The 22,416-nt window shown below is 42.0% G+C and overlaps 1 protein-coding gene across 6 annotated transcripts; it reads left to right on the plus strand.

Annotated features, from left to right (window-relative positions):
* Positions 1 to 1,902: 1,902 nt before the first annotated feature.
* letm1 (leucine zipper-EF-hand containing transmembrane protein 1) lies at positions 1,903 to 21,952 on the plus strand. 6 transcript variants are annotated; one of them, XM_046412918.1, is made up of 16 exons: positions 1,903 to 2,262; positions 6,824 to 6,881; positions 7,530 to 8,022; positions 11,150 to 11,293; positions 11,665 to 11,802; positions 11,946 to 12,149; positions 12,346 to 12,465; positions 12,692 to 12,823; positions 12,964 to 13,122; positions 13,377 to 13,475; positions 13,777 to 13,809; positions 14,674 to 14,808; positions 15,009 to 15,202; positions 15,920 to 15,952; positions 16,546 to 16,702; positions 17,142 to 21,952. In XM_046412918.1, the coding sequence occupies exons 1-16, from the start codon at positions 2,184 to 2,186 to the stop codon at positions 17,292 to 17,294; spliced, it is 2,331 nt and encodes a 776-aa protein (XP_046268874.1). In that variant the 5' UTR covers positions 1,903 to 2,183; the 3' UTR covers positions 17,295 to 21,952. The 6 variants fall into 6 exon arrangements, with proteins under 6 accessions (XP_046268874.1, XP_046268875.1, XP_046268876.1 ...); XM_046412919.1 differs by having other exon boundaries at positions 16,564 to 16,702; XM_046412920.1 differs by lacking the exon at positions 15,920 to 15,952 and having other exon boundaries at positions 1,904 to 2,262.
* The last annotated feature ends 464 nt before the right edge of the window (positions 21,953 to 22,416 follow it).

Genomic DNA, 22,416 nt, shown 5'->3' on the forward strand with positions numbered 1-22,416 from the left:
ACACCCGGTTCTTCCGCGTGTCTAAAGATCTTCACGTAATGACTGAAAAAAGGTTCTGATGTGCATGAAGTCTCCACCCTAAACATAGTCAGTCCAAACAGTCTCGTGGTAGGAAGTTCATAGGAACACATCTTAAATTGTTTACTCTTGATAAGGCACAAGGTGGCCATCAGATCTGGAACCCTGTTGAGGAAATATCTATCTAGGACTGGTGATACTAGTCGTGATGGTTTGCTAACGTCTGAAATGGTGGGCCTGGGTCTGATTAACCACATGCCTAACGCTAATTTAGGTCAAAGCTTATCGATACATTTTAATCTAAATATCAGCAACAGCTCTGATCCATAGAAAATCCATCGTGTGTAACTGCAGACTGTCCAGAAAAACAGCCACTTGTACTCTTAAACAGAAAAGCTGACGCTATGGGTTTTTTTTCACGTGTCTTTTATTTTTCTAAGAATGAACGAAAAGATGGTCACAAAAATTCTCCCGTTGAAACTAAATATTAGATGGTGGCTTTTCCTAAATGCAACAATCTCGTTTTAACAGCGCAGGCTTCGACACTGTGCAGTAAAATCAAGCACAAACCTGCAGTACCGACAGAGCGGGCTAAGGGGCGTTACACTTACTGAAATTACGCAACCAATTCCGGCAAAAAGCTTGCCTTTCAGAATAAAAGTCGCCATCCTTGAGGGGACGTTATTGCAATTAATAACTATTATTGAGCATAGGAACCTGTAAAGTTTGAATAGTATTTTACGCAAGATAGTGCAAATAATAATTATATTGGTTTCTTAATACACTGGTTTGATACTTGATGTGTATAGAGCAATACAAGTGTCACAAAAACTGTAACAAAGCTTCTAATTGCCCAGTAAAAATGGGTATTAAAACAATTATTTGCAAATTAATTCATTAGTCTATAAGTTACAAAATAATTCATTTTTTGATATTTTAATAGGTGATAAAAAGTCACAGTACAAATTAACCATGGGTCTTCTTGGCACTTAAACTGTGTTGAAAAAGATGGCATTTGGGCAAAACAAATAGCTACGGGGAAGAAAGTAAGAAATATTTTTTTAAATAAATGTATTAATGTCCATTTTTATCGCACAGTTAATAATTAATTAAATGCATTATTAAAATTCCCACGACTGTTGTGGCCCTCCATAAAATTGTGCAGTTATTTTTAGTTTTAGTTTCCGTATTTATCTACAAAAGCTTTTCAACAATGCTTTCCAGCTCACACTCATGGTTACTCATTTACACATTCACAAAGCCAGCTAGTGTCAACACAGTCCTCTTTATTGGTGAGCTGCAGCTCTGATACTACAGCTGAGCTTCAGGGCCTACCTCAGCTGTGTTAGTGAGGAACGGGAAGCTGCTGCTCCTTCTCTTTCCTCACCCACAGCATCCTGCTGGTTTGGGAATTACACAAGCCAACTCTCTAACTTTTAGATGGTAGTTTTGAAGAGGGATTAGCCATATAGTCGTGAATGACCTGTTGCATATTATTCAGTTTTATTTTTACTTTGTCAGTGTTTGAGTTTTTATTTTTTGTGTTGAATTTTGAGTTTTCCATTTAACCTCTCATTTTGTGTATCTTAAAGTCTTATATAGGGAAGGGCATCAAAAACTAACTTAGACAATGAATACAGTGGTATGTAGAAGTGGTAATTTGCAGGTTTTTGTTAAAGGTGTGTAGTCTAATATAAAATATAACATTTTTATCAGGTCTCAACACAAATCTGTAATGCACTTTTCTTTCACAACGATCAAAATTATGAATTGTCTTAAAATGAATTCACCTTTATGAGGAAGAAAAAGTCATCGCGAGCTTTTATTCTATCAATACACCGGAAGTTTCTCCGCCTCACGCTTCACAAGTCGCTTAACAAACACGCAGCACTAGATTGACGTCACTTGTCAGCCTGGGCCGGCTAGCTGACATCCTCGTTCAAGGGAAGGACATGCTATTGAGCTAAAGTTTCCGATGTACAGTTATACACGCGTCGTGGCTTATTAAAAGCATAATTACAAGTATATTGATACCTTTGTGTACCACGACAGTGGTCCTTCCGTTTCGACATCTTAAAAAAGACGGTGGCTAGCACACCGGCTAGCTTGTGACTTACTGTGTCTGTTAAAGGTAACGTTAGCCTTTTTAAACATTAAGCTTCCGCATGGCGTTAATCCTGTTTACGAGGTCTCGGGCACCTTTAATGAAAACGTCCAGGTCGTTAAAGAACGAATTCAGAAAAGGTAAGGTTTTCTGTGAGTTTGTTACTGTGTAATTCATTTGTCTGTTAGTATTATGTCAACAATCGACTTGTCACGTTAGCATCCAGAGGAGTCTTTACACAGGCAGGTGATCTTTGGTTGGCCCTGTTTGGGTTTTTAGGAAGATGGTGCATGACTCAAGGTGACAGGATGCCATCAGATAACTGAGCATCATACATTACTTGACATTCTGTAAAGCCACAGTTCCGTTATGACTTTTGATCGTGGCTGTATTTCATGTCCGGCGTCATCTCGTAGCGAGACTGCGCAGCTCCAGGCACCGCACATCTCTGGTGAGAATTCAATAAGGAGTAAATCATGATTAAGGAATCGGGTTATCTTAGGACACCCCTGGTGTCTGCTTCCGCCCTCCGCAGACTGAGAGGATGCTCGTTGTAATGGCAGACGGGTTCCCTCCTGATAACCTTATAAAAACAAGGTGATAAAACGAACGGGGCTTCATTTTGGTTCTGTGGTGTGCTAATTTTGTCAAATGAACCAGATTGTCTTGTTTTGTCATCGTGTTGCAGTGTGTCTTGGTTGGCTCTTTATTAAACTAGACTGACCACAGGAATGGTGATGTTTGTACATGCAGATGACTTTCACTGATGGTTCATGTATGTATCATCCAGTGCTTAGTTTTTGGTATTTACATAGATAGATTGATAGATAGATAGATATACTTTATTGATCCCAGGCTGGGAAATCACAGTGCAACAGCAGCAATACACACAATAAGATATACAAAATGTTAAAAATAGCAATATAAAAAGTGGCAATATAAAATATATATACAAGGCAATATAAACAAGTGTATATACAACAAATAAACAATGTAATGTTGTGCAAAATAAAGTAGAGTAGTGTTATTGTAGTGTAATTGTGTCTACTTTCTCTCACCAACAGATAAACACAAAGTATTCATTTTATGATATGATACAGAGAAAAACAACCAGAACTTTCTATTTGAGTAGCTTTTAGAGGAGTGCTCTTATATTTTTATGCATGATTTCATCACTGGTTTGAACTGGGCACAGGTCCAGAACAGCTCAGTAATTTCATCACCATGTGTTTGTGATAAGCTTTGCATGTTAGCTGTTGTATATCACAGCTGTAAGTGAGTGGTGTTGAAGACTATAGTTTAGTTGGTGCATGAAACAGCCAGGCGTATAAATAGATGAGAGAGTCATAAAGGGACTTAGTCTGTCTGCACTTGATGAACTGAGATTGTGTTCTTGGCTTTGGGCCCAGACTATCAGACGAATTGTGGTGACTCCATGAGGAAAGGTCAGTAACTCTTATAACTCCACCTGAGACGGGCTGAGTGCAGTTTTCATGTCTGTGCTGATGTCGGTGCTATTACATGCCTGTAGTGTGGCAGGTGGGCATCAGCTTCTATTCTGGTTGAGATATTCTACATTCTAATCCCCCCAGCTGCATTTTGTTTGTGAATATTACAGTATTAGGATAAGAGATATGCTGATACTGTGTGCAGTAATGTATTTATTTAAGGTGAAAAGAGAAAATTGCGCTGTGACTGCTGAACATTGACTAGTATGCTGTCTTTGCAGAGTGGATCTGTAAAAGTTGTCAAGCGAAGGTTGTGAGGTCAGAAGTAATAAAGATTATCTATCGTAGCGTAAGTTAACAACATGAAGAACAGAGTTTCAGTTGTGATAATGAGATGGTACACGTGTATTGGTGTAAGGACACTTTCAGTGGGCATCTATTGGATATTGATCCCATACAGACTCAGATATCTGGATCGGGTATCGTCAGACCAGATGAAGCTTTACACATCAAAGAATGATCGCAGTCTCCACGCAGTGAGACATAGAGCTTATTAATGAAACACTGGGTTAAGGTTGGTACTCTGTATCTGCACACGTCCAAATTCAGGTATTGGAATTTGATTGGAACTGAGGTGGACTTTCATGGGAAAGTGACCCAGAAACTTCATATTTTATGAGTCCTGTGAAAGGAGATGTTTGACATTTGAGAGCCACTAAAGCCACATACTGTGACAGCCAGGCCTTTGAAAACTAACCACAATCTGGATTTCAGTCTGTCCAGTAAACAAACTTGTTCTGAGTCCATGTCACTTCTGTTTCCAAGATATGGTTTGATTTCAATTGTGGAGCCAAACAAATTTCTAAAGATAAAGAGATCGGTTCATCTGGTTGCCTTTTTACTGTTCATTAAGTGTGATCGTCCTTTTTGGACAGTTTTGGTTGGAGACTTGAGTGTAATTTATCTGCCAAAAAAGAGTCAAAACACAATAAACAAAGAATTTGACAGATCGATACAGCACTTCCAAGAAGTGGCTCCAGACCTGTTGGGTGATATGCTGCTCACACAGTGACTGAGGAAGTGTCACCAGGCTGCTGGTTTTAGCATTTAACAGTCAGACAGCTGCAGGCTGTGGGTCATATATGAGCATGGCCTCTTCATGACCCGCCGTGACCAGACCTAGTTCAGTTCAAGCCAAGACCGACTCCAAAGTGTATCAAGACCAGATCAAGGCCACGGCCATAGTAATCAAAGTCCTAGAACACCAAATTAATACTCTAGATTGCTTTAAGATGTCAGTAGAGATTTGGTTGTTTCTGTAGAAGTTCTGTATTGTATTTGTGTTGGAGTTGTGCAGAATTTAAACAAATTCCATAGGAACTTGGCTCAGGGTTTAGTATCTTCTGTAGACATGCCTCATAAAATACAAGATAAGATTTCTTGCTTTCACAAATGCTAATCACTAACTAGGAAAACATAAATAAAATTCTCGGCCCCACAGAGAGCTTTAATGAAGTCAGTCTTTTTTATTAACACGGATCTGAATGACATAAAAACATTAGCAATGTTGCACTTGATTTAAGTCCTGTTCTTACTGGGGTTTAGTAAACATCCTTGGTTTTTGGCAGGTCAAAAAACATATTTGCTGCAGTCATTTGGAGTTTCATATCGACTTGAACAAGGTCTTCAGAGTTGGTATTTGCCTCCTCCGTACAGACAGTATTTACTGCCTGAGTGGAAGCCCTGTTGCTCTTCCTGAGGTTCCTACCTCTTCTTTGTTCAAGTTTTGGAGTGCTTTTTCTTTTCTATCTGAAGAACATATGTAAGAAGAGAGGGTGTCATCTCATCATAAACTGAATGGACTGTGTAGCTCTTAGGGGACAATTTTGGGTTATAGAAATAAAACTGACTCAACCAGGCAATTAACTCAGTGTTCAGTATTAGTGCCAACGTGGCATAGTAAACAACGTTAGGTCCTTTTAATGGTTGTCTTTGTGTAAAAGCAACACATGATAGCAGCATACGAGGAGTACAGCTGTGGAGTTTATATGAAAAAGAGAGATTTTGATTTTCCTTCTGATTTCTGATTTTGTTTGTATTTTTCATCGAGCTACACGATAAAGAGATAATTTTATCCACCATTGTGTGATTTGAAGGTAGTCTTGCTGACAAAAAATAACAAATGCAATAAGTACATCATCAGATTAAATATCTGATATTTTATAAAATATCTGATATTTTATCTTATTTTATTTTTTTAAATATATTTTGTTACTATCTTTCATTTTCAATTTCTTGGTCGGGAAAATTGCAAACTGCAATGTATGTAGGTAAAAAGAATTTCTCCTCGGGGATAAATAAAGGATTTCTGATTCTGATCGGTGTAGTGAAATGTGAATAATGAATGTGAAACTAAAACTGCGAAATCCCCCAGGGGATAAAAGCACAGCTGAAATGCTGTAGCAGAGCGTAGCTGCTCGTGCAGTGCAGGTTAGAGGTGGAGGGTTGGGTTAGGCTGTCTACTGTATTTCCAGGGTTTTCTTACTGTGCTACAGTTGCTGGCTAATCAGCCACAAAGGTGACAATGTTCCAGTAAACTGCCAGCCACAGCCTGTCATGTTCAGCCAGGCCTTACTGGATTCACTCCAGCAGGCCACGTGAAAGGTAGAATAAAAAGGTGTGGTCTAGCCATGTGCTCTGAGGCGATTGGCTGGAAGTATCTCCCCACTCCGCCCTCTGCCTGCCTGTACGTCACTGTGACAGGGGGCCCTCTGGGGATTTAGAGCCCCTCTGTGGGCCTCACTGAGGGTGTGAATATCCTGGCCTCTAAGACAGAAAAATAATGCGTTTGGCTGTAAGGTACACTGCAGAGTATTAAGCAGCAAAGACAATCACTGAAACTGGGTATAGACAAATAAAAATGTAACCTCAAGAGAAAATAGTTCAGTATAAAATCCATTCTAGATAATCTTGTGCCTAATATTTGTATGCTACCAAGACTGCAGAAGATCCTGTCGTATATTCTGAGACGGACCATTGTGAAAGACATCATGTTATTGCATTATTAGCTACAGGCTCTGTTTGTTTTTGCTGGTGTCACAGTCAGGTTAGTGATACCAGATAGCTGATAGCGGACGCTCTGCTCTTCAGCAGCAGCTCATGAAGTCTCTGAGGATGCTTTGTGTGTGTTTGTGTCCCTCTCTGTCTAATGGCTTATTAACAGAACAGCTGCTCATTTTTTCCTTCTTTTCAGGGAAACTACAAGATGGTTCCTGTTTGAACTGCACAGCACTCAGACTCTCCAGTCAAAAGTAAGCCAATTAAATGCCCTCGGATTTCACAATGTCTGGAGTTTCTGGAAACATCTGACAGTAACTTTTATTGTGGTTCTTCAGATGCTGCTTTTTGGATAAAAACAGTATATGTGCAAGCTTGTTTGAAGTTTTGGGAGCTTTGTGCCTCAAACCTTGTCCTAAATGTAATCTCTAGATCATTTTATGGATATGGATATTTTATATTTGGTCTTTTGCCAACTTTAGGTGGAATCTGACACTGCATGCTAACACAACACCTGACACACCTTTGTTTAATCAAGCTCTAACATCAAATTAAAGGCTTCGTTTTTTCTCAGAAGCATTACACGCCTACATTTTCTGAAAAGTCTATACTTTTTTTATTCCAGTAAATGATTTAAAATGTTTCAAGATGTATGTAATATATATAAGCCAGTACTTGTTATCAGCATTCCAGCTGCCAAGTTGTTTTTTTTTTTTGTACACCAGTGATTCTTTCTGGTAAAAGCACCAATAAGAAATCTTTTCTGAGCTGCTCTGTCTAATCCTAAATGTCTTATAATTCCTTTTAAGTAGATATTATTATTTTACAGTATTATTTCTTTTTTTTATCTAAAACTTTGAACTGAACTTTGTCTGAAGTTCTTCATCCTGTTGTTCCCTCAGACTTGATGGGCTCCGACTTGGCAGTTTGTCCCGGGTCTCTTCATCCAGTCCTTCCTTCCCCTTCTCAGATGGCTATGTGGGCCCCTGCCAGAGCCCTGACTCACAGCAGCTCTACTGTGCTTTTGTGTTGGGGGCCTCCTCTTCATTGTACCCTGCAATCACTACTGGGGCTCAGTGGACGATAGCGCGACCACAGGACATCCCCGGTGTTCGGTGGATACACACCTCCAGTAGGAGATGGGACGACTCCAAGGTGGAGAAGTCACTGCGTTCATTAAAGGACAAGAAGAAGAAGCTGGAGGAAGGGGGCCCGGTGTACAGCCCCACGCTGGACGCAGAGCCTGTGAGAAGGACGCTCCGACAGCGGGTCATAGATGAAATAAAACACTACTACCACGGCTTCAAGCTGCTGTGGATTGATACCACCATTGCTGGCCGGATGCTGTGGAGGGTGCTGAATGGACACGCCTTGTCCCGCCGCGAGAGGAGACAGGTGAGATCTGCAGGAAAGGTTTAGCTGGAGGACAGCAGTGGTTTTTCCGCTGTTTTCTCCCGGGCCCGACTCTCAGAGCTGAAGCCAAGTGCTCAGAAAATAGATGTATGAAGTGTCAGTTTATTTTGATAATTGTTTCAATTTGACATGGTTGACACTGTGAGCATTCTTATGAAACTCATGGACTGGAAGGACCTGAGAGGGGCAGGCCTTACCAAGCTTAAAATACTGGTCAGTCTAGACCGTGTGTGGCAAGTAAATCAGAAATCAGTGGTCTGTTAAAAGGCGGGGCCACAACTAACCATTGATTAATCTACTGGTTATTTTCGCGATTGTTTCATTCATAAATTGTCAAAAAATTGTGAAAAATGCTCATCAAAACTTCCCAGAACTGAAAATGATGTCTTCAGATCGCTTCTTTTGCCCAGCCAGCAGTCCAACTAATCGATTGATCGAGCAGTTGTTGCAGCTCCGTTCACAGGCTTGCAGAAACAGTCGGCAGTAAACCGTGAATCAGCCAGTGTTTCCAGTGAAAGAAGGCTCAGAGTCTCACTGAGCAGATAACCAGCACGAGTTTGGACATCGGAGATGGCTGAGCACACTTTGACAGCTAGACGTCTTGTTCTATAATGTTTAATCCACAGCCTCTCAAACCTAATGGGATCAATTACAGAAATTGGCTGCACGCTGAGTGTTTACTCACCAGGCGCTCAGCAGATTGTACAGCTTGATTAAAGCTCTTTATGAAGAAGGTTTTTTTGTGTCGCCTCTTTGATTAAACAAAATCCTCATTTTACTTCAACACTGGGTCCCTCTTCATAGTTTCAGCAGTTGTGCTTTCCACCACCGATTCCTTAACGGTGTAAAAACTTAAACTTTTAGTTCCTTATTTTAGGTTTACAACAACTGGTGATGATGTAACTGTGGTAAAATATCTTATAAAACGAACTAAAAGTAACTGAAAGTGATGTTGCTCAGCTGGAACATGCTCAGTAAGTAAGTGCTACTTTTCTGGGTTATGAGCTTATTCTTTTGGTAGTAACATGTCGAGAAGCCAGACTCCTCCAGTGCTCTTTAACACGATCCGCCTTGTTCTGAGTCCGCCTGCTCACAGAGGCTGTCTGGCTTGAGGCCCGGTGCCTGTTACAGTCACCTGATGCGGGTGTCATTTTAGGGAAGGTGAGCAGGTCAGCTCGGGTCACACCTACTGTTACCACATCCTGCAGTTGCACAGGATGGATACAGACTCGGCGGCCATGTTTGGCATGGTGTGAGTGATGCGGGTGCTCTTTAACTGTGAATTGCTGTTGTGATTGACATGAGGGCAAAGGCATGTTTACAATGCAGTTCCACAAGTCGGACCGACGTGTGATGACAATGGGACCTCTTCTGTGCTTTGCAGCGGGATGGGGCAACAGTACAGGGAAGAGTTGAAACGTGCCTGGTGACTTGTTTGCTGATGTAAATTTTACTTTGACCTTTCTGAGGGTCATTGTAAAAAGCCACTCAGTTACAAGATGAGATAAGAATTGTTCCCAAACCATACCTCTGACACAGTCTAAAATGCTGGATCAGCTATTGGCTTGAGTGTGCAAGTCTCTGCTGCACTTGTAACTGCAGGTCTGCAACTTGACAGATTTTTTTTTTTTTACTGCACAAGATGCTAACATAGATGGCAAGCGACTGCAACTTAAACCACATGTGCATGACTGTAAAACCAGGCGATCAAAGAAGGGTCTGTTGCATTTCGTTCTCTGCATGTATTTGTTAGTGTTTTTCGAAAAGATTTAACCTGACTGAGGCCATGGAAACAATGATAGCAGTGATGCCACAGCAGGGTTAGACCAGCTCTTAAAAATAATATATATTTGTTCGTTCATTCATATGCTGGTATGGGATTGGTGCTCTGTATCTCTTGACATGTAAAAAACAGGTATCAGAACATTTCTAATATCATTGTATGTGGTATAACAGAGTACATTTTTAATGCACCGTTTACTCTGCTCTGTGTGATTATGCTGAACTAACAGGGGAAACTGAGCCTTATCACAGCTCTAATAGCTGCTGGTCAGTGCTGGTGATGACCACAGTCCTGCCCCTCCACCTTAAACCCGCTCCACCAACCCATCTGCACCTTTTCAAATGCAGCTGACTCCCTGGGAGTGCATGTCCCAAGCCCATCTACACCCCATTCATCTAACCTGGACTGGTTTTGCCTCCTTAATCTCCCCCTTTCATATTCGCTTCCAATACTCAGGCCTCTGTTTAAGTCTTCCTCCATTTTAATCTGTCACCCCCCTCCTCCCTCCTTTTGATGTGGAACTCTGGGAGATGATATACATGTCAATGGGACTGCGGACAAAGGCCCTTTCACTCAGGCTGGCCTAATTCCTTCACCCTGGTCCTCCGCTGACATGCAGGTGGAAAGGGCAGAGAAAGAAGGACTCGTGTTTTGGCCTCAGGGCCATTTCTGTAGATGGCTGGTTGGGATTGTGTCCCGGGACGGTCAGTAAGCCACAGTTGGACAGCTGTACAATGAAGCAGACTAGTGTTGGTCTGGTTCTTCTATACTGTGAGGATTGTTCAGGTCTGTGCTGAACAAATGTGCTTCCTGTTGGCTCAAGTGGACAGTTTGTGAGCCCTGTAAGGCAGAATGTTCACTTTGGTCTGCAGCTCCATGTAAATGACACACCAGTGAATTAGGAGGTTTCTGTTGCTCTGGGGATGTATGGGCACAGGGTTAGAAGTGCTGACTGTTGAAACTGTTGCAAGAGGGACTGAGCAGGCTGATTGTACCAAGGGACAAAGGAAGATGAGGTAAACATTTTCACATGGCCCCCCCTGTTTGCTTTTCCTCACGCTACTGCTCCCTGCTGGAGATGTGCACGAACTTCAGCCAGGTGGAAGTGAATGGTACTTGGAGGCCCCTACTGCGCACGTTCTGAGAAGCCATCTGCATCGCTGAAACGAATGCAGGCAGACAAATGTGAATGTGAAACAAAAGCATCAGTTTGTCAAACCCAACTTAGATTATTTAAAAAGTGTTGAAGATGCACAAAAATCTCAGTTGTCCTCATTTTCCAGGAGTTGGTTCTAATTCCAGATTTTTTCTTAATTTTCTCCATAGTTCCTCAGAACCTGTGCTGACGTCTTCAGACTTCTGCCCTTCCTGGTGTTCATCATCGTCCCCTTCATGGAGTTCCTGCTTCCTGTAGCTCTGAAACTCTTCCCCAACATGCTGCCATCCACCTTCGAGACACAATCAAAGAAGGTAGTCGGAGCTGCCTGATGGACACAAAAGGCATAAGATCAGTCTCTGGGATAATTTTGCTAACTGTTGTAGTAGCAAAAAAACAACTTTATTATTATTTATTTCCATTTTTGGGTCAGTGTTTTGTGCCAAAGTGGTTTAAGACACTGTAGCTCAAATGAATGCTCCAGCATTGACTAATCAATCAGTCTGCTAATCGTTGTGAGTCTGAGCTCAACACCAGTACACTGTGGGGGTTTATAATCAGCAGATTGATGTTTCTAAATAATATGCAGATGCATTCTGGTGTTTTCTTGGCGACAGGATGCGTCACAAAATGCTATTTATTGAGAAGATAGAGGACTTGTTTTTACCGTTGAATTTGTTTTCAGGAGGAGAGGTTAAAAAAGGAGCTGAGGGTCAAACTGGAGATGGCCAAGTTCTTGCAGGACACCATCGAGGAGATCGCTCTGCGGAACAAGGCGGCTCTGGGAAACGTGACGGAGGAGTTCTCCACCTTCTTCCAGAAGGTAGGTGTCGGTGTAGGCAAGGCATCATGAAATGAGTGACAAACAGGCTCAGTACTGCCCTCTGGTGGTTGCAGTGATGAAATGTATCTGCAGCTCCTTTTTCCAGAATGATTTTGCAAGTCAGAACTTCTTGATCTTTGTAGATCCGGGACTCTGGTGAACGTCCCAGTAATGAGCAGATCATAAAATTCTCCAAACTGTTTGAGGATGAGCTGACTCTGGACAACCTGACCCGACCTCAGCTGGTGGCTCTCTGCCGCCTCCTGGAGCTCCAGTCCATCGGGACCAACAACTTCCTCCGCTTCCAGCTCATCATGAAGCTGAGGTCCATCCGTGCAGATGACAAGGTCTGAACCTCAGTGCTGAAGTTCTAGTCGATGTCATAAAAAGTCAAATCATAAATTAGTAAGAGGTGATGGGTGCAGCACTCTTACAGTTCAACAGTACTTGGCATTTAACTCTTTACAGTTTTTTATGCATTTTTTGGACTGAAATGGAAAGTAGTTAATCATCAGACGCACTGTGTGAACTCTATTCATCCAGCTGATAGCGGAAGAAGGGGTGGAGAGTCTGAACGTGAACGAGGTGCAGGCGGCCTGTCGCGTCAGAGGGATGAGATCTCTCGGAGTCACGGAGGAACGACTGCGGGAGCAGCTCGGCCAGGTAACAACAGCAAAAGGAGGAAGAGGATTTGCTCAGGGTTCAACCTTTGGGCACACATACGTCCATTTGCCTCAGTTACAAAACTTAAACGTCATCGTCCCATGTTTACACAACTTTTTTCTGTGTGTTTTCTGTAAAGTTTGTGGAACTTTAAGCAGATTTGAAATGGTCCGTTTGTAGTCACGTACCGTCATAACCTCTGTTGTGTTACACTGGGCTGTTGTAGTGGCTGGAGCTGCATCTGAACCAGCAGATCCCCACATCCCTGCTGCTGCTGTCTCGAGCCATGTACCTCCCCGACACGCTTTCGCCCGCCGACCAGCTGAAGACGACGCTGCAGACGCTGCCTGAGATGGTGGTACGTCACAAGGCCCAAGCTCGGTTGTACGACTGCGCTGTAGTCCTGTTTGCTGTGGTGCTCAGCTGTGGAAATTCAGGTTTGTGGCTGTTTCTGTAAATGTTTTGGTAATCCGCTCTATCCTGCTCTCTCCCTGCCAGACAAAGGAGGCGCAGCTGATGGTGGCAGAGCTGGAGCTGTCCAAAGTGGACAATAAGACCAAGCTGGAGACCACGCTACAGGAGGAGGCAGCCATACGCCAGGATAACAAGGACAGGGAGATGGAGAGGCTGGCGGATGCTGCAGAGAAGGCTGCCAGGGTAACAGCAGTTTGACCTCCTACGATTTAAAATGTGTCTTTCAAAACTCTCTGTTACCTTTGGGATTGACGCCTGATTTCATTGAGTGCAAGTTTGATGCTAACCGACATGTAAGGCAGAAGTAAACAGAACATTTTACTGCCAGCTCATGCGGTGTTCATTTGTCGTAGCTATAAATGCATGAGGAGCAGGTGTGGTGTCCTCCAGATTATGAAACAGACTTGTTTCACTTAGTGACTCACTGTCTTCTGCAGGAGGGTGAGTTGGAGCTTGAAGCCGAACGGGCTAAAGCTGACATTGCTGCTCGTTCAGAGACTCTGCGGGATACTGCACCTGTCATAGAAGGCTTGAAGGTAACACCTCTCAGTGTATTGTTTCAATGCTGCTTTAAACAGGAAGTCTACGTGCATTTTTATCCACCAGTGTTAGAATAACAAACATTTTCCTCTCTAAAGCTGTGGTCAGTTTCAGAGTTATGTGCTATATTTTAATACTTCTTTGTATTTCAATAAGTGTATGTCAGCAGAGGATTTTATTGTAACTCTTTCCCCATTGTTCACTTTTTACTGATTCTCAACCAGACTGTAGTTTATGTATCTTTCACTTGTTGCCACCTTTTCATCTGATCACTTGTGCGTCTTCTGTGCCACACAGTTTGGACAGTGGCAGACATTCCTGCGTTTCCAGGTTAGGTTTGACGATGTCTTCCCTTCCCACCGTCCACTCCCCGTTTGTCCCTGCACACACAGAATCTGGTCTTTGTCTGAGCAGACCCAGATGAGGGCTAAACAGTACTTGCACTGAATTGTGGCATGTATTTGAAGTATTTCAGACTGCCATTAGATCTTTGGTTCAGTAGAACAAAACATGGACGATAGGACTTAACAATAATAATAACGCTGCAAGGCTTTATGATAATTTTGAGATGAATGTTGTCATTTTCTTTTTATGACAAGAATATTTTTAGAATGTAGATATTTTTAACCATTTTGGGCTAAAATGTAGACATCTGCTTTATAATAAAACAAATTACAGTAGTGTGGTTGACATTTATCAGCGTTTCCTCACTTTTTATGGAAAGTCCCTTTTTATCTGGTGGTCTGAGTTGGTTAAAGAAATGCTAACTAGGATTTGCAAATTCTGTGTGGCCCACATCCCTGCAGACTTGGCCTTCTCTTTCCCTCACCATCCTTCCAGGCTGACCGAGTCGAACCTTTTCCTGTCCCACTAACAGCCTCTGTAGTTCCACAGAGTCCTCTTCATCATGTGTTCTGGGGTTATGGGGAGTGTCCCAGTGTCCTCCACAGCTTTCCTCTTTTACCCATTTTGTGTTTTCGGGTTGGTCTCTTATGTGGGTTTATATTAAAATTCTCACATGGTGCTTGTTGAGTGAATCCACTTTTTGACCTCCTTCCAAAGTTCCTGGAGTGACATGGAGGGAAAACATGACCTCCTGTGTTTATCATTCAGCATCTAAAAAGTAGTCTTTAAAACAGTTTTAATGTAAGCCACTTCAAAGCAAATGCCTTCAGTGGTGCTTTTGTGTTTCAGGATGAGGAGATCACCAAGGAGGAGATTGACCTGTTGAGTGATGCATGCTCGAAGCTGAAGGAGCAGAAGAAGCTGCTGACTCTGGAGAAAGAAGAACTCGAGGAACTGAAGGATGACGTCCAGGAATACAACGAGGTGCCCGACTTGCAGTAATTGCAGTAATTGCAGAGCGATAAGAGCTAAGATTTCTTGCCATTCATAGTGTCCACAGGGACAGGGTTTTAGGTGTGTGATGTGTGTTTTTGTAGCCTGCAGGGTGCATACATGCAAATGATTGCTTTGTATGAGAGTGAGTGTGTGTTTGTGTTTCACTCTTGTATTCATGTGTTTTCCAGGATCTGGAAGAGATAAAGAAGGAACTTTCTGAAAGCGGCCAAGAGAGGGCGTTAGAGGAGTCCAAGGCGAGCCAGCGGCTGTCAAAGAGAGTCAACCGTATGATCGGTCGCATCGACAAGATCATCCTGGAGCTGGAGAAGGACAAGGTCATCCTGGACGGACAGATGGACAGTGGGTCCACCCCACCTGTCGGGTAAGAGCTGAATATGTTGTGTTAACCACTACACTGCTGCCTGTGCTGATCCAGAATAGCAGCTGAAGGGTTTCACTTCAGCTTTCTGTTGTGCAACCATTTTGCAATAAATCTTCAAAAGTCCAGGACAATATTCCATATTTTGGATGTTGTCAACATGTCCCTCCCTTGAACAGACCCAAACAAACTGTAACAAACGTTACTTAAACAGGACTAAATAGTGCATGTGTCTTGTGTCCAGCCTAGTTTAGTATAAAGACGAAGCCATGAGCAGAGTGCTTGTCCAGCTCTGTTCACATGTTAAAAACACATCATGATTCTTCTCATCCCACACTGGAAAAGAAAGGGAATGAGAATAAGAATGAGGCACCAGAGCGTCGTTGAACTATTTCTTTAAAGCTCCTCTGTCTCTCATGGCTTCGCACCGTCTCACAGGCTGTGGTTTGTGTGTGTCAAGCAGACGACGCTTTTGAAGAAAAGTCCTTTTTAGCACAACTCTTCACCACATCAGCTCAGCAGTGTTTTGTGATTTCTCATATCATATTTCAGATTTTAAAACGTCCTGTTTTTTGTATTTTTATCGCTTTTTGTGCTAAATGTTTTGTTTCTGTCATCTTCATCCTCATCATCATTACTGCCAGAATAAAACACAAACTGTTATGTTACCAAACTGCGCCAAATATTACACAAAGTTCTAATTTATTCAAAATTTTACAGATTATTCTTTACTAAAAACAGCGACGCCACAAGGTAAGCTGAACGGTGGTAAACTTCCATTTGCATGCTTGCTAAATGCTAACATTTCATCCCGGTTGTCGACCGTCAGCGGCTGAAGGATCAGCTGGCTTCCATTCCTGCTCCCTGCAGTGGTTGCTGTGAGCCCATTTAAAACAAAAACAGTTTATGTTCCTGATTGAATGAAATCAGACTGAATACAAACCGAACTCAATCTGCTTCATTTGAAAGATTTAAGACAGTGTATTTGTTTGGTTTTTGTCAGGGATGTGTGACCTTTACTGTGATTGGATGTGATTGGGGTTTGTGTTGAAATGCCCAAATTGATTGTTTTGATTCTTTTGATTTCTGATTTGGTCGGTGTTAAAAGTTGCCCAGAGCAGCTTCAAACTCTATAATATAAAAATTAACAGAGATGTTCATTTTAGGTAGCATTTCAGCATGAATTGAATTTGAGGAAATTTCAACCAACATTGAATCTGACGTGAACAGAAACGGAACCTGAAAATCAGTTTGTTTGGCGTGATCCTCGAATGCAGCATGTTGACCTCAGATTTCCTCCATCTCATTTCCATTACATTTCGTTACATACCGTTTCCTGTATGCAGTCTGTTCTACACCTTCAGGGAGAACCTCATCAGCATCGATGAGCTCATCGTCGTCATGCGGCAGATCCAGAACATTCCAGAGCACAAGCTGCAGAGCATCGTGGAGGCTCTCGACGACAACAAGGACGGGAAGATCGACATCGACGACGTCATCAAAGTACGTCGGAAATGAATGAATAAAATGCAACACTTGTTTTAGATCAGGGCTGCTGAACAACATGAGGGCGATCTGTGATTTTTGGTAATTTCTGTATGTTGGCAGAAACATCACCCACTTTTCACTTATAACAATTTATTAATTTATGTACAGTACGTTGAATTATTTGAAGTAATTAAAATTGGGATTTAACATGTGCACATTAGCTAATGTTGCTAATTCTTAATCCATTGTAATTCATATAATCAGTTACTCTTAATTTGAAAGGTCAAATACAAGAGTTGAGTTAAATTTAGGGTCAAATCCATGAAGCAAATATAAGTGAAAGAGCTTAATCATCACCACAGTAAAACTCCAAAGTGACCCACACAGTCCTGATGAAGCAGATTATGTGAGCTTTGCCTTTGAGATGAAGTCCTTTTGTCTCGCATCATCTCAGGTGGTGGAGCTGATCGACAAGGAGGACGTGGACATCTCTACCTCTCAGGTGGCTGACATCATGGCGATGCTGCAGAAGGAGGAGAAGCTGATGGAGAAGGAAAAGGCCAAAGAGAAGGCTGAAAAGGAAAAGGCAGCCACACTCAACAGCTAACTCAATTTGTGTAAAGACACTTAACACTTGTAAAAAACAAAACAAAAAACAAACAAAACCACTGAGCAGTTTGGTAACCAGAGGGACATTCACAAGGTGACAGCCGTCTTCTCAGAAGGTCATTTCACCACAAGTTGAGTTCTTAAAATGTAGTTTAAAAAACAAAAAGGCACATTGCCTTTAAATGCACACAATCAAAAAAGAAACTTAAATTGCTGTTGGACTGATCGTGTATTATATGTTAATATTTGGTTTTGTGTCATTTTACTCAATAATTTATTAATAGAGGGAACACAACAACATGAAACCAACTTGAGACTTGACAAAGGACATAACTGATCCAAGAGTTGATCAGGTTTGGAAAATATATTTCATTTCATTTCATTCATGTCATCATGTCAGAGAAATGAGAGATCATTTCTGGACTTTGCACAGTGAAAATTCATCGTCATCACCGTCATTTGTTTTGCTCATCTCACTCCCGTGTTGTTTAGTTATCTCTTCTGACTTGTACTTGGACAGGGTAGCTCATTGCCAGCTATGAGTTGTTTCAGTGGTGGCTGCAACCCAGTATGTATTTACACGCAGCATAAAGCTTCATTAAATTTAATTAAGTTTAATTAAATCATGTGTACAAGGTTAGAGAGTTGAACTGAAATGCTGTACGTTAATTCTACCAAAAATCACAGCATTACTTTGATCATTCCCAGTAAAGCTGAAGCAAATAGACGATTCGTGATGGACAAGTGTTGGATGTTTGTCCAGAAAGACTGAAGCTAACAACATTTACAGTAATGTTAAAAGCAACTCTGCTGTAATTCCTTTTGATTTTGTACTACACTGATTTTTGTCTTTTGTCTCATTTAGTCACAACTCTTCTGTCCCTGTTGTGTTTTGTAGATCTTTGTAAAATGCCAAAAATTGCACTGTGGCACATTTAATAACCGATAGGCCTGTCACAATAACTACTTGTGTTAAAAGAAATTTTGCCCCAGAAATATTTATGATAAATTCTATCTAAAGTCCATTTTATGCCACTGACATGACGTGATAATAGAAGTGCACCCTTTCAAAGAGCACTGAACTTTTTAATACTGTTCAGACAAAAATCTTAAAGTATCTGCAACACATCTGATTATTCCTGAATATCAGCAAACCAACCGGCTCGGACCGACGGGTCCTCATGAGCAGTGAGGATGATGATGGGTGTAGGGACACTGAAGCAGTACATGAAGTCAGCGTCGGTCTGTTGTTCCCGTGATGGCTGGTAGAGTTCGGTTTCTGTCACGTCAGAGGATGGAAGTGGCTCCTTGTGAATGTGTGAATTTTGTGCACAAGAGCAGTTTGCTGACCGTGGTAATCCGGAGCTCTGTAGTTTAAATGCAAAGTGGCCTTCTCTCGACACTCCCGCTGTCACAGATGGTTCGCTGTTGCGTATGGACTTTCAGAAGATGGTTGAGCTCTGATGTTCCCCCTGAAGATTTGCTACCTGAAGTCTGGTTGGCTGCAGCTGTCGATAGTTTGAGGCACAAGTTGTCAGTTTTGCTTCATTTGCACTGCGGCGATAAAATGTGTGGGGTTGTAAACAAGGATGGAGGGCAAACTACTGACTACCTGTTGTGTTCAACACAAGGCCGTTCTGTGTTTTTTTGGTACGATGACAAACTATTCCAATTATGACTGCAACTAATGATTGTTTTGATTATATTTGCTCTGTATTAGGAGTCATTTTCAAATGATTTTGTCTGACTAGCACCTATTATCTCTGGTTTTCATTGACAATTTTTAGAGGTTGGAACCAGCTGATGTTGAGCATTTTTGCTAAATAAATGTTGAAATAGCCTGATAATCAAACTTAGGGATGTTTTTATTTGGTCGTCCACACATGGGCGCGTTTGGCTCGGCTCTTACAGACTGTAAAATGCTGATCCACTTTTCCCGCTGAACTGAACTGAATATTGGGTAGTTTGTCAGCAGGCGGGGAGCAGCTCAGGTGTGAACGTGGATGTGAAAGTGGCACTTGAGATAACGCAGAGTGGACGACGCTCTGTTTAATCCCGTCCCGGAATCCGCTGTCAGCTCATTCGTCTGTCCCAGTTCAGACCCAGCGCTGCCTGACGGGGCGAGGGCTCTGCTTCGCCTGGGAGCAGTCAGGCTGATGGGCGCTGGGTAAACACTCGCCCCATACATGGGCCAGAGCCAGCTCCACTGGTGGAGTGTGTTTAGGTTGGAGACGATCTGGCGGGACATGGCATGCTCTCTGCCGCATAAATCAGCAGTCGGTGTAAACATGTCACGGGAACGTTGTGACAACGTCTCGATTACACTTGGCGGGAGAGCGCAGTGTTTGTGTCCCTGCGCCTGACAGACCGGGCTCAGGGCAGCGTTGTGTACATTAGCAGCTCTGCCACTGTTTCTGGGCATGGAGGGGTCAAAGGTCAGAGCGGGGGCAGATGTGTGACAGTGACACACGCCAGGGTATGGAAGCCTGATGGAGATTCAATATTTAGGTCTGAAAAGGTTTGGGATGAGCAGTGTTTGAATTTAAAGGCCGCTCAGATGCGCAGGTGCTCAGTTCTGCTTTGTACCTGGACATTGTGGATAAAGTAACTGTTTCCATGATGTTTCTGTACCGTTCTGATAATATTCTCCACATGGTTAGAAACTACTGCCCAGTGTTTTTATTAACTTCTCAGAGGAGCTTCAGCTCAGTTTAGTGGAGCTGAAATGACTCATCGATTGGTAAATTGGACTTTAAATTAAGAAATTCACTATTTTGCCACAGAGAGCAGAGCATCGTTACAAGACAAGCTGATGATGAAAATATTGGCTGCAGTCGGACGTTTTGGACTTGAACATGTGGCCTCTTGGTTTTTCCTTTTTTCTCTTATTAAATGCAGTGCTGTGTTTGATCCAGACGCTCAGAAGTGAAGAGATCTGGAAAATCTAAAACAAAAAACCAAAAAACATGCTGTTGTTGTTGTTGTCCGAGCTCTGAGTAGGGCTGCACTTGTTATTTTGAGTCCTCATTATTTTTCATATTCATCTGACAGTAGTTTTGTTGTGGAAGTGCCGTCACAAGCTGACGTCTCTACAGTGTTTGTTTAGAGAAATTAAGTTCTAATTACATGAAACAGAAAACAGCAGCAAAACCTGATTTATTAAATTTCTGTTGATTGATTAAGCGACTAACCGTTTACGCTCATGACATCTTCAGACTGCTGGTTTAGTCCGACAAAGCGAATTCTCTCCCATAAGGAGCACACACACGTCTTCATAAAGTACTCTGATAATGTACTGATTATTGGAGTATTTGTATTCTGTAGGCCTTCACTACAGAAGTCATAGTGAGGAATATATTTCAGCCGTACAGTCAGTGATATTTCCCACATGCTACCGGGATGTGAGTGTGATTTTATGAAAGCCTGTCAAACCTTCAGATTCGTTTAAGAAATTTTGGAAAACATAATGAAATCTGGAAATGGAGAACATTCAGGATGTGAATATCGGCAGAATCAGCTCCACGGGGCTGCGTTCGCGGCTCGCCGCCGGCAGAGGTGTTGCACTGTGTTGTTTAAGATGCTCAGAGTCTACCTGATTGAACAGGAAGGCAGAGGTGTGTTTAGACAGCGGGCTCGAATCAGTCGTTTTCTGCCTTGTTTTTTCCCTTTCGTGGCTTTCGTTTGATGCTTTAGAGCAGTCAGAAGGAGTTGACGTTTAGCTTTGCCACTGTGTAAATGCACTATTCATGTGTGAATGTTCGGCGTCACGTGGTCGGAGCAGCTGAAGCTGCCGCGTTGCCACCTGCGATATAAACCGTCCTGGAAGTTTCCCGCGGAGTTCGAGGAGACGAGGCGAAGCTGCCGTGTGCTAGAAGAACAAATATTTCAAGCAATAAGCAACTTATGCATCGTGTAACTTCTTTCGAATTTTATTTTACTCCATTTTTGAGGCGGCACAAGTGTGTTTGACCTGTTAAAATCATACTGTGGTGTCCGAGTTTAGAAGAAAATGACACAGTAGTTAAAAAGCAGAGACAGAAATGTGTGAGGTCTGCTTCTCTTCTTGATATATTCGGCTCGTTGGGGAGTTGATGCACTTGTAGTTGAGTAGAGTCGTACCCACACTTTTTTTACTTTGCACCAGCCCTTTTTTAATCACTAAAAGAATGCTACTTTTTGTAGAATATATAAGAATACATGAGGTTGAGGTAAAGCAAACTGGCAGCAGGATCTGCAGTGTTTAAAGGTCTGCAGACCTGCAGGAGGAGCAGCTCAGACGGCTCTCAGGTTCACCCGCGGAGGCAGAAAACTGCAGCCGCCATCTTTCTACACTGGAATCTTGTGCTTCAGACAGAAAGCAAAGTGGATTTTCTCATCAGTCTCTGAGATTCATGAAACCCTGAGCGAGAATGTTTCTCTCAGGCGGAAAGACGGGATTTGATGCTGCGCTTCGCTTTCTCCCGTCTGAATTTTCAGATTTAAAACAAAAAATAGGAATCCAGTGTTGATCTTCTGAGGTTTTTAACAGAAAAAAGCAAACAGGAAACAAATCTGTTTTGTTTTCTGAGGCAACATGTTGCAGTGTGATCTCTGAACTGGTTAAATTAAGGCTTTGCACTCATGTTTGGAATGAAAAAAAAATTAGTCTAAAATATAGCCTGTTTTGGTTTTGAGATAATTATCATGTCTATTTATCTATTTATTTAATCCAATTTTCCAAAGTGTTTTTTATTTTGTCCAGATGTTCTTCAAGAAATTACTTAAACTGGATTTAGATTTTAGTTTAACTTGAAATGTTTTTGTTTTGTTTTTTTAAAAAAAAAAAAAAAAATCACAAATCAAGTGTTCATGTAAAGACACATAATTTACTAAATGAACCATAATTGTTGAATAAATTATGAATGATGCTGATTCTTCTTTGTTTGATTTATTTTTCGTTGATTATTTATTGATTTATTCATTTGCATCTCATGTCCCATCAGTCACCATACGTCACCCATCGCTTCCACGCAGCCATTTTAGCTCCTGTGTGTCATCTCTGCGACCATTTTTAAAAATGATTTCTCATCCCAAACCCTCATTCCTGCACAAAAAGCGCTAGAAAGCAACCAGACTTGTTT

This window comes from Scatophagus argus, chromosome 15 (genome assembly GCF_020382885.2).
Source record: "Scatophagus argus isolate fScaArg1 chromosome 15, fScaArg1.pri, whole genome shotgun sequence".
In the NCBI taxonomy this organism is placed as follows: Eukaryota; Metazoa; Chordata; class Actinopteri; family Scatophagidae; genus Scatophagus; species Scatophagus argus.

Excerpts from the sequence above, each read along its gene's own strand:
- letm1 (XM_046412918.1), top strand. The coding sequence starts at position 2,184 with ATGGCGTTAATCCTGTTTACGAGGTCTCGGGCACCTTTAATGAAAACG. Across the intron at positions 12,466-12,691 it reads TGCGGGAGCAGCTCGGCCAG|TGGCTGGAGCTGCATCTGAA; the intron begins GTAACAACAGCA and ends GGGCTGTTGTAG. Across the intron at positions 13,123-13,376 it reads CTGCAGAGAAGGCTGCCAGG|GAGGGTGAGTTGGAGCTTGA; the intron begins GTAACAGCAGTT and ends TGTCTTCTGCAG.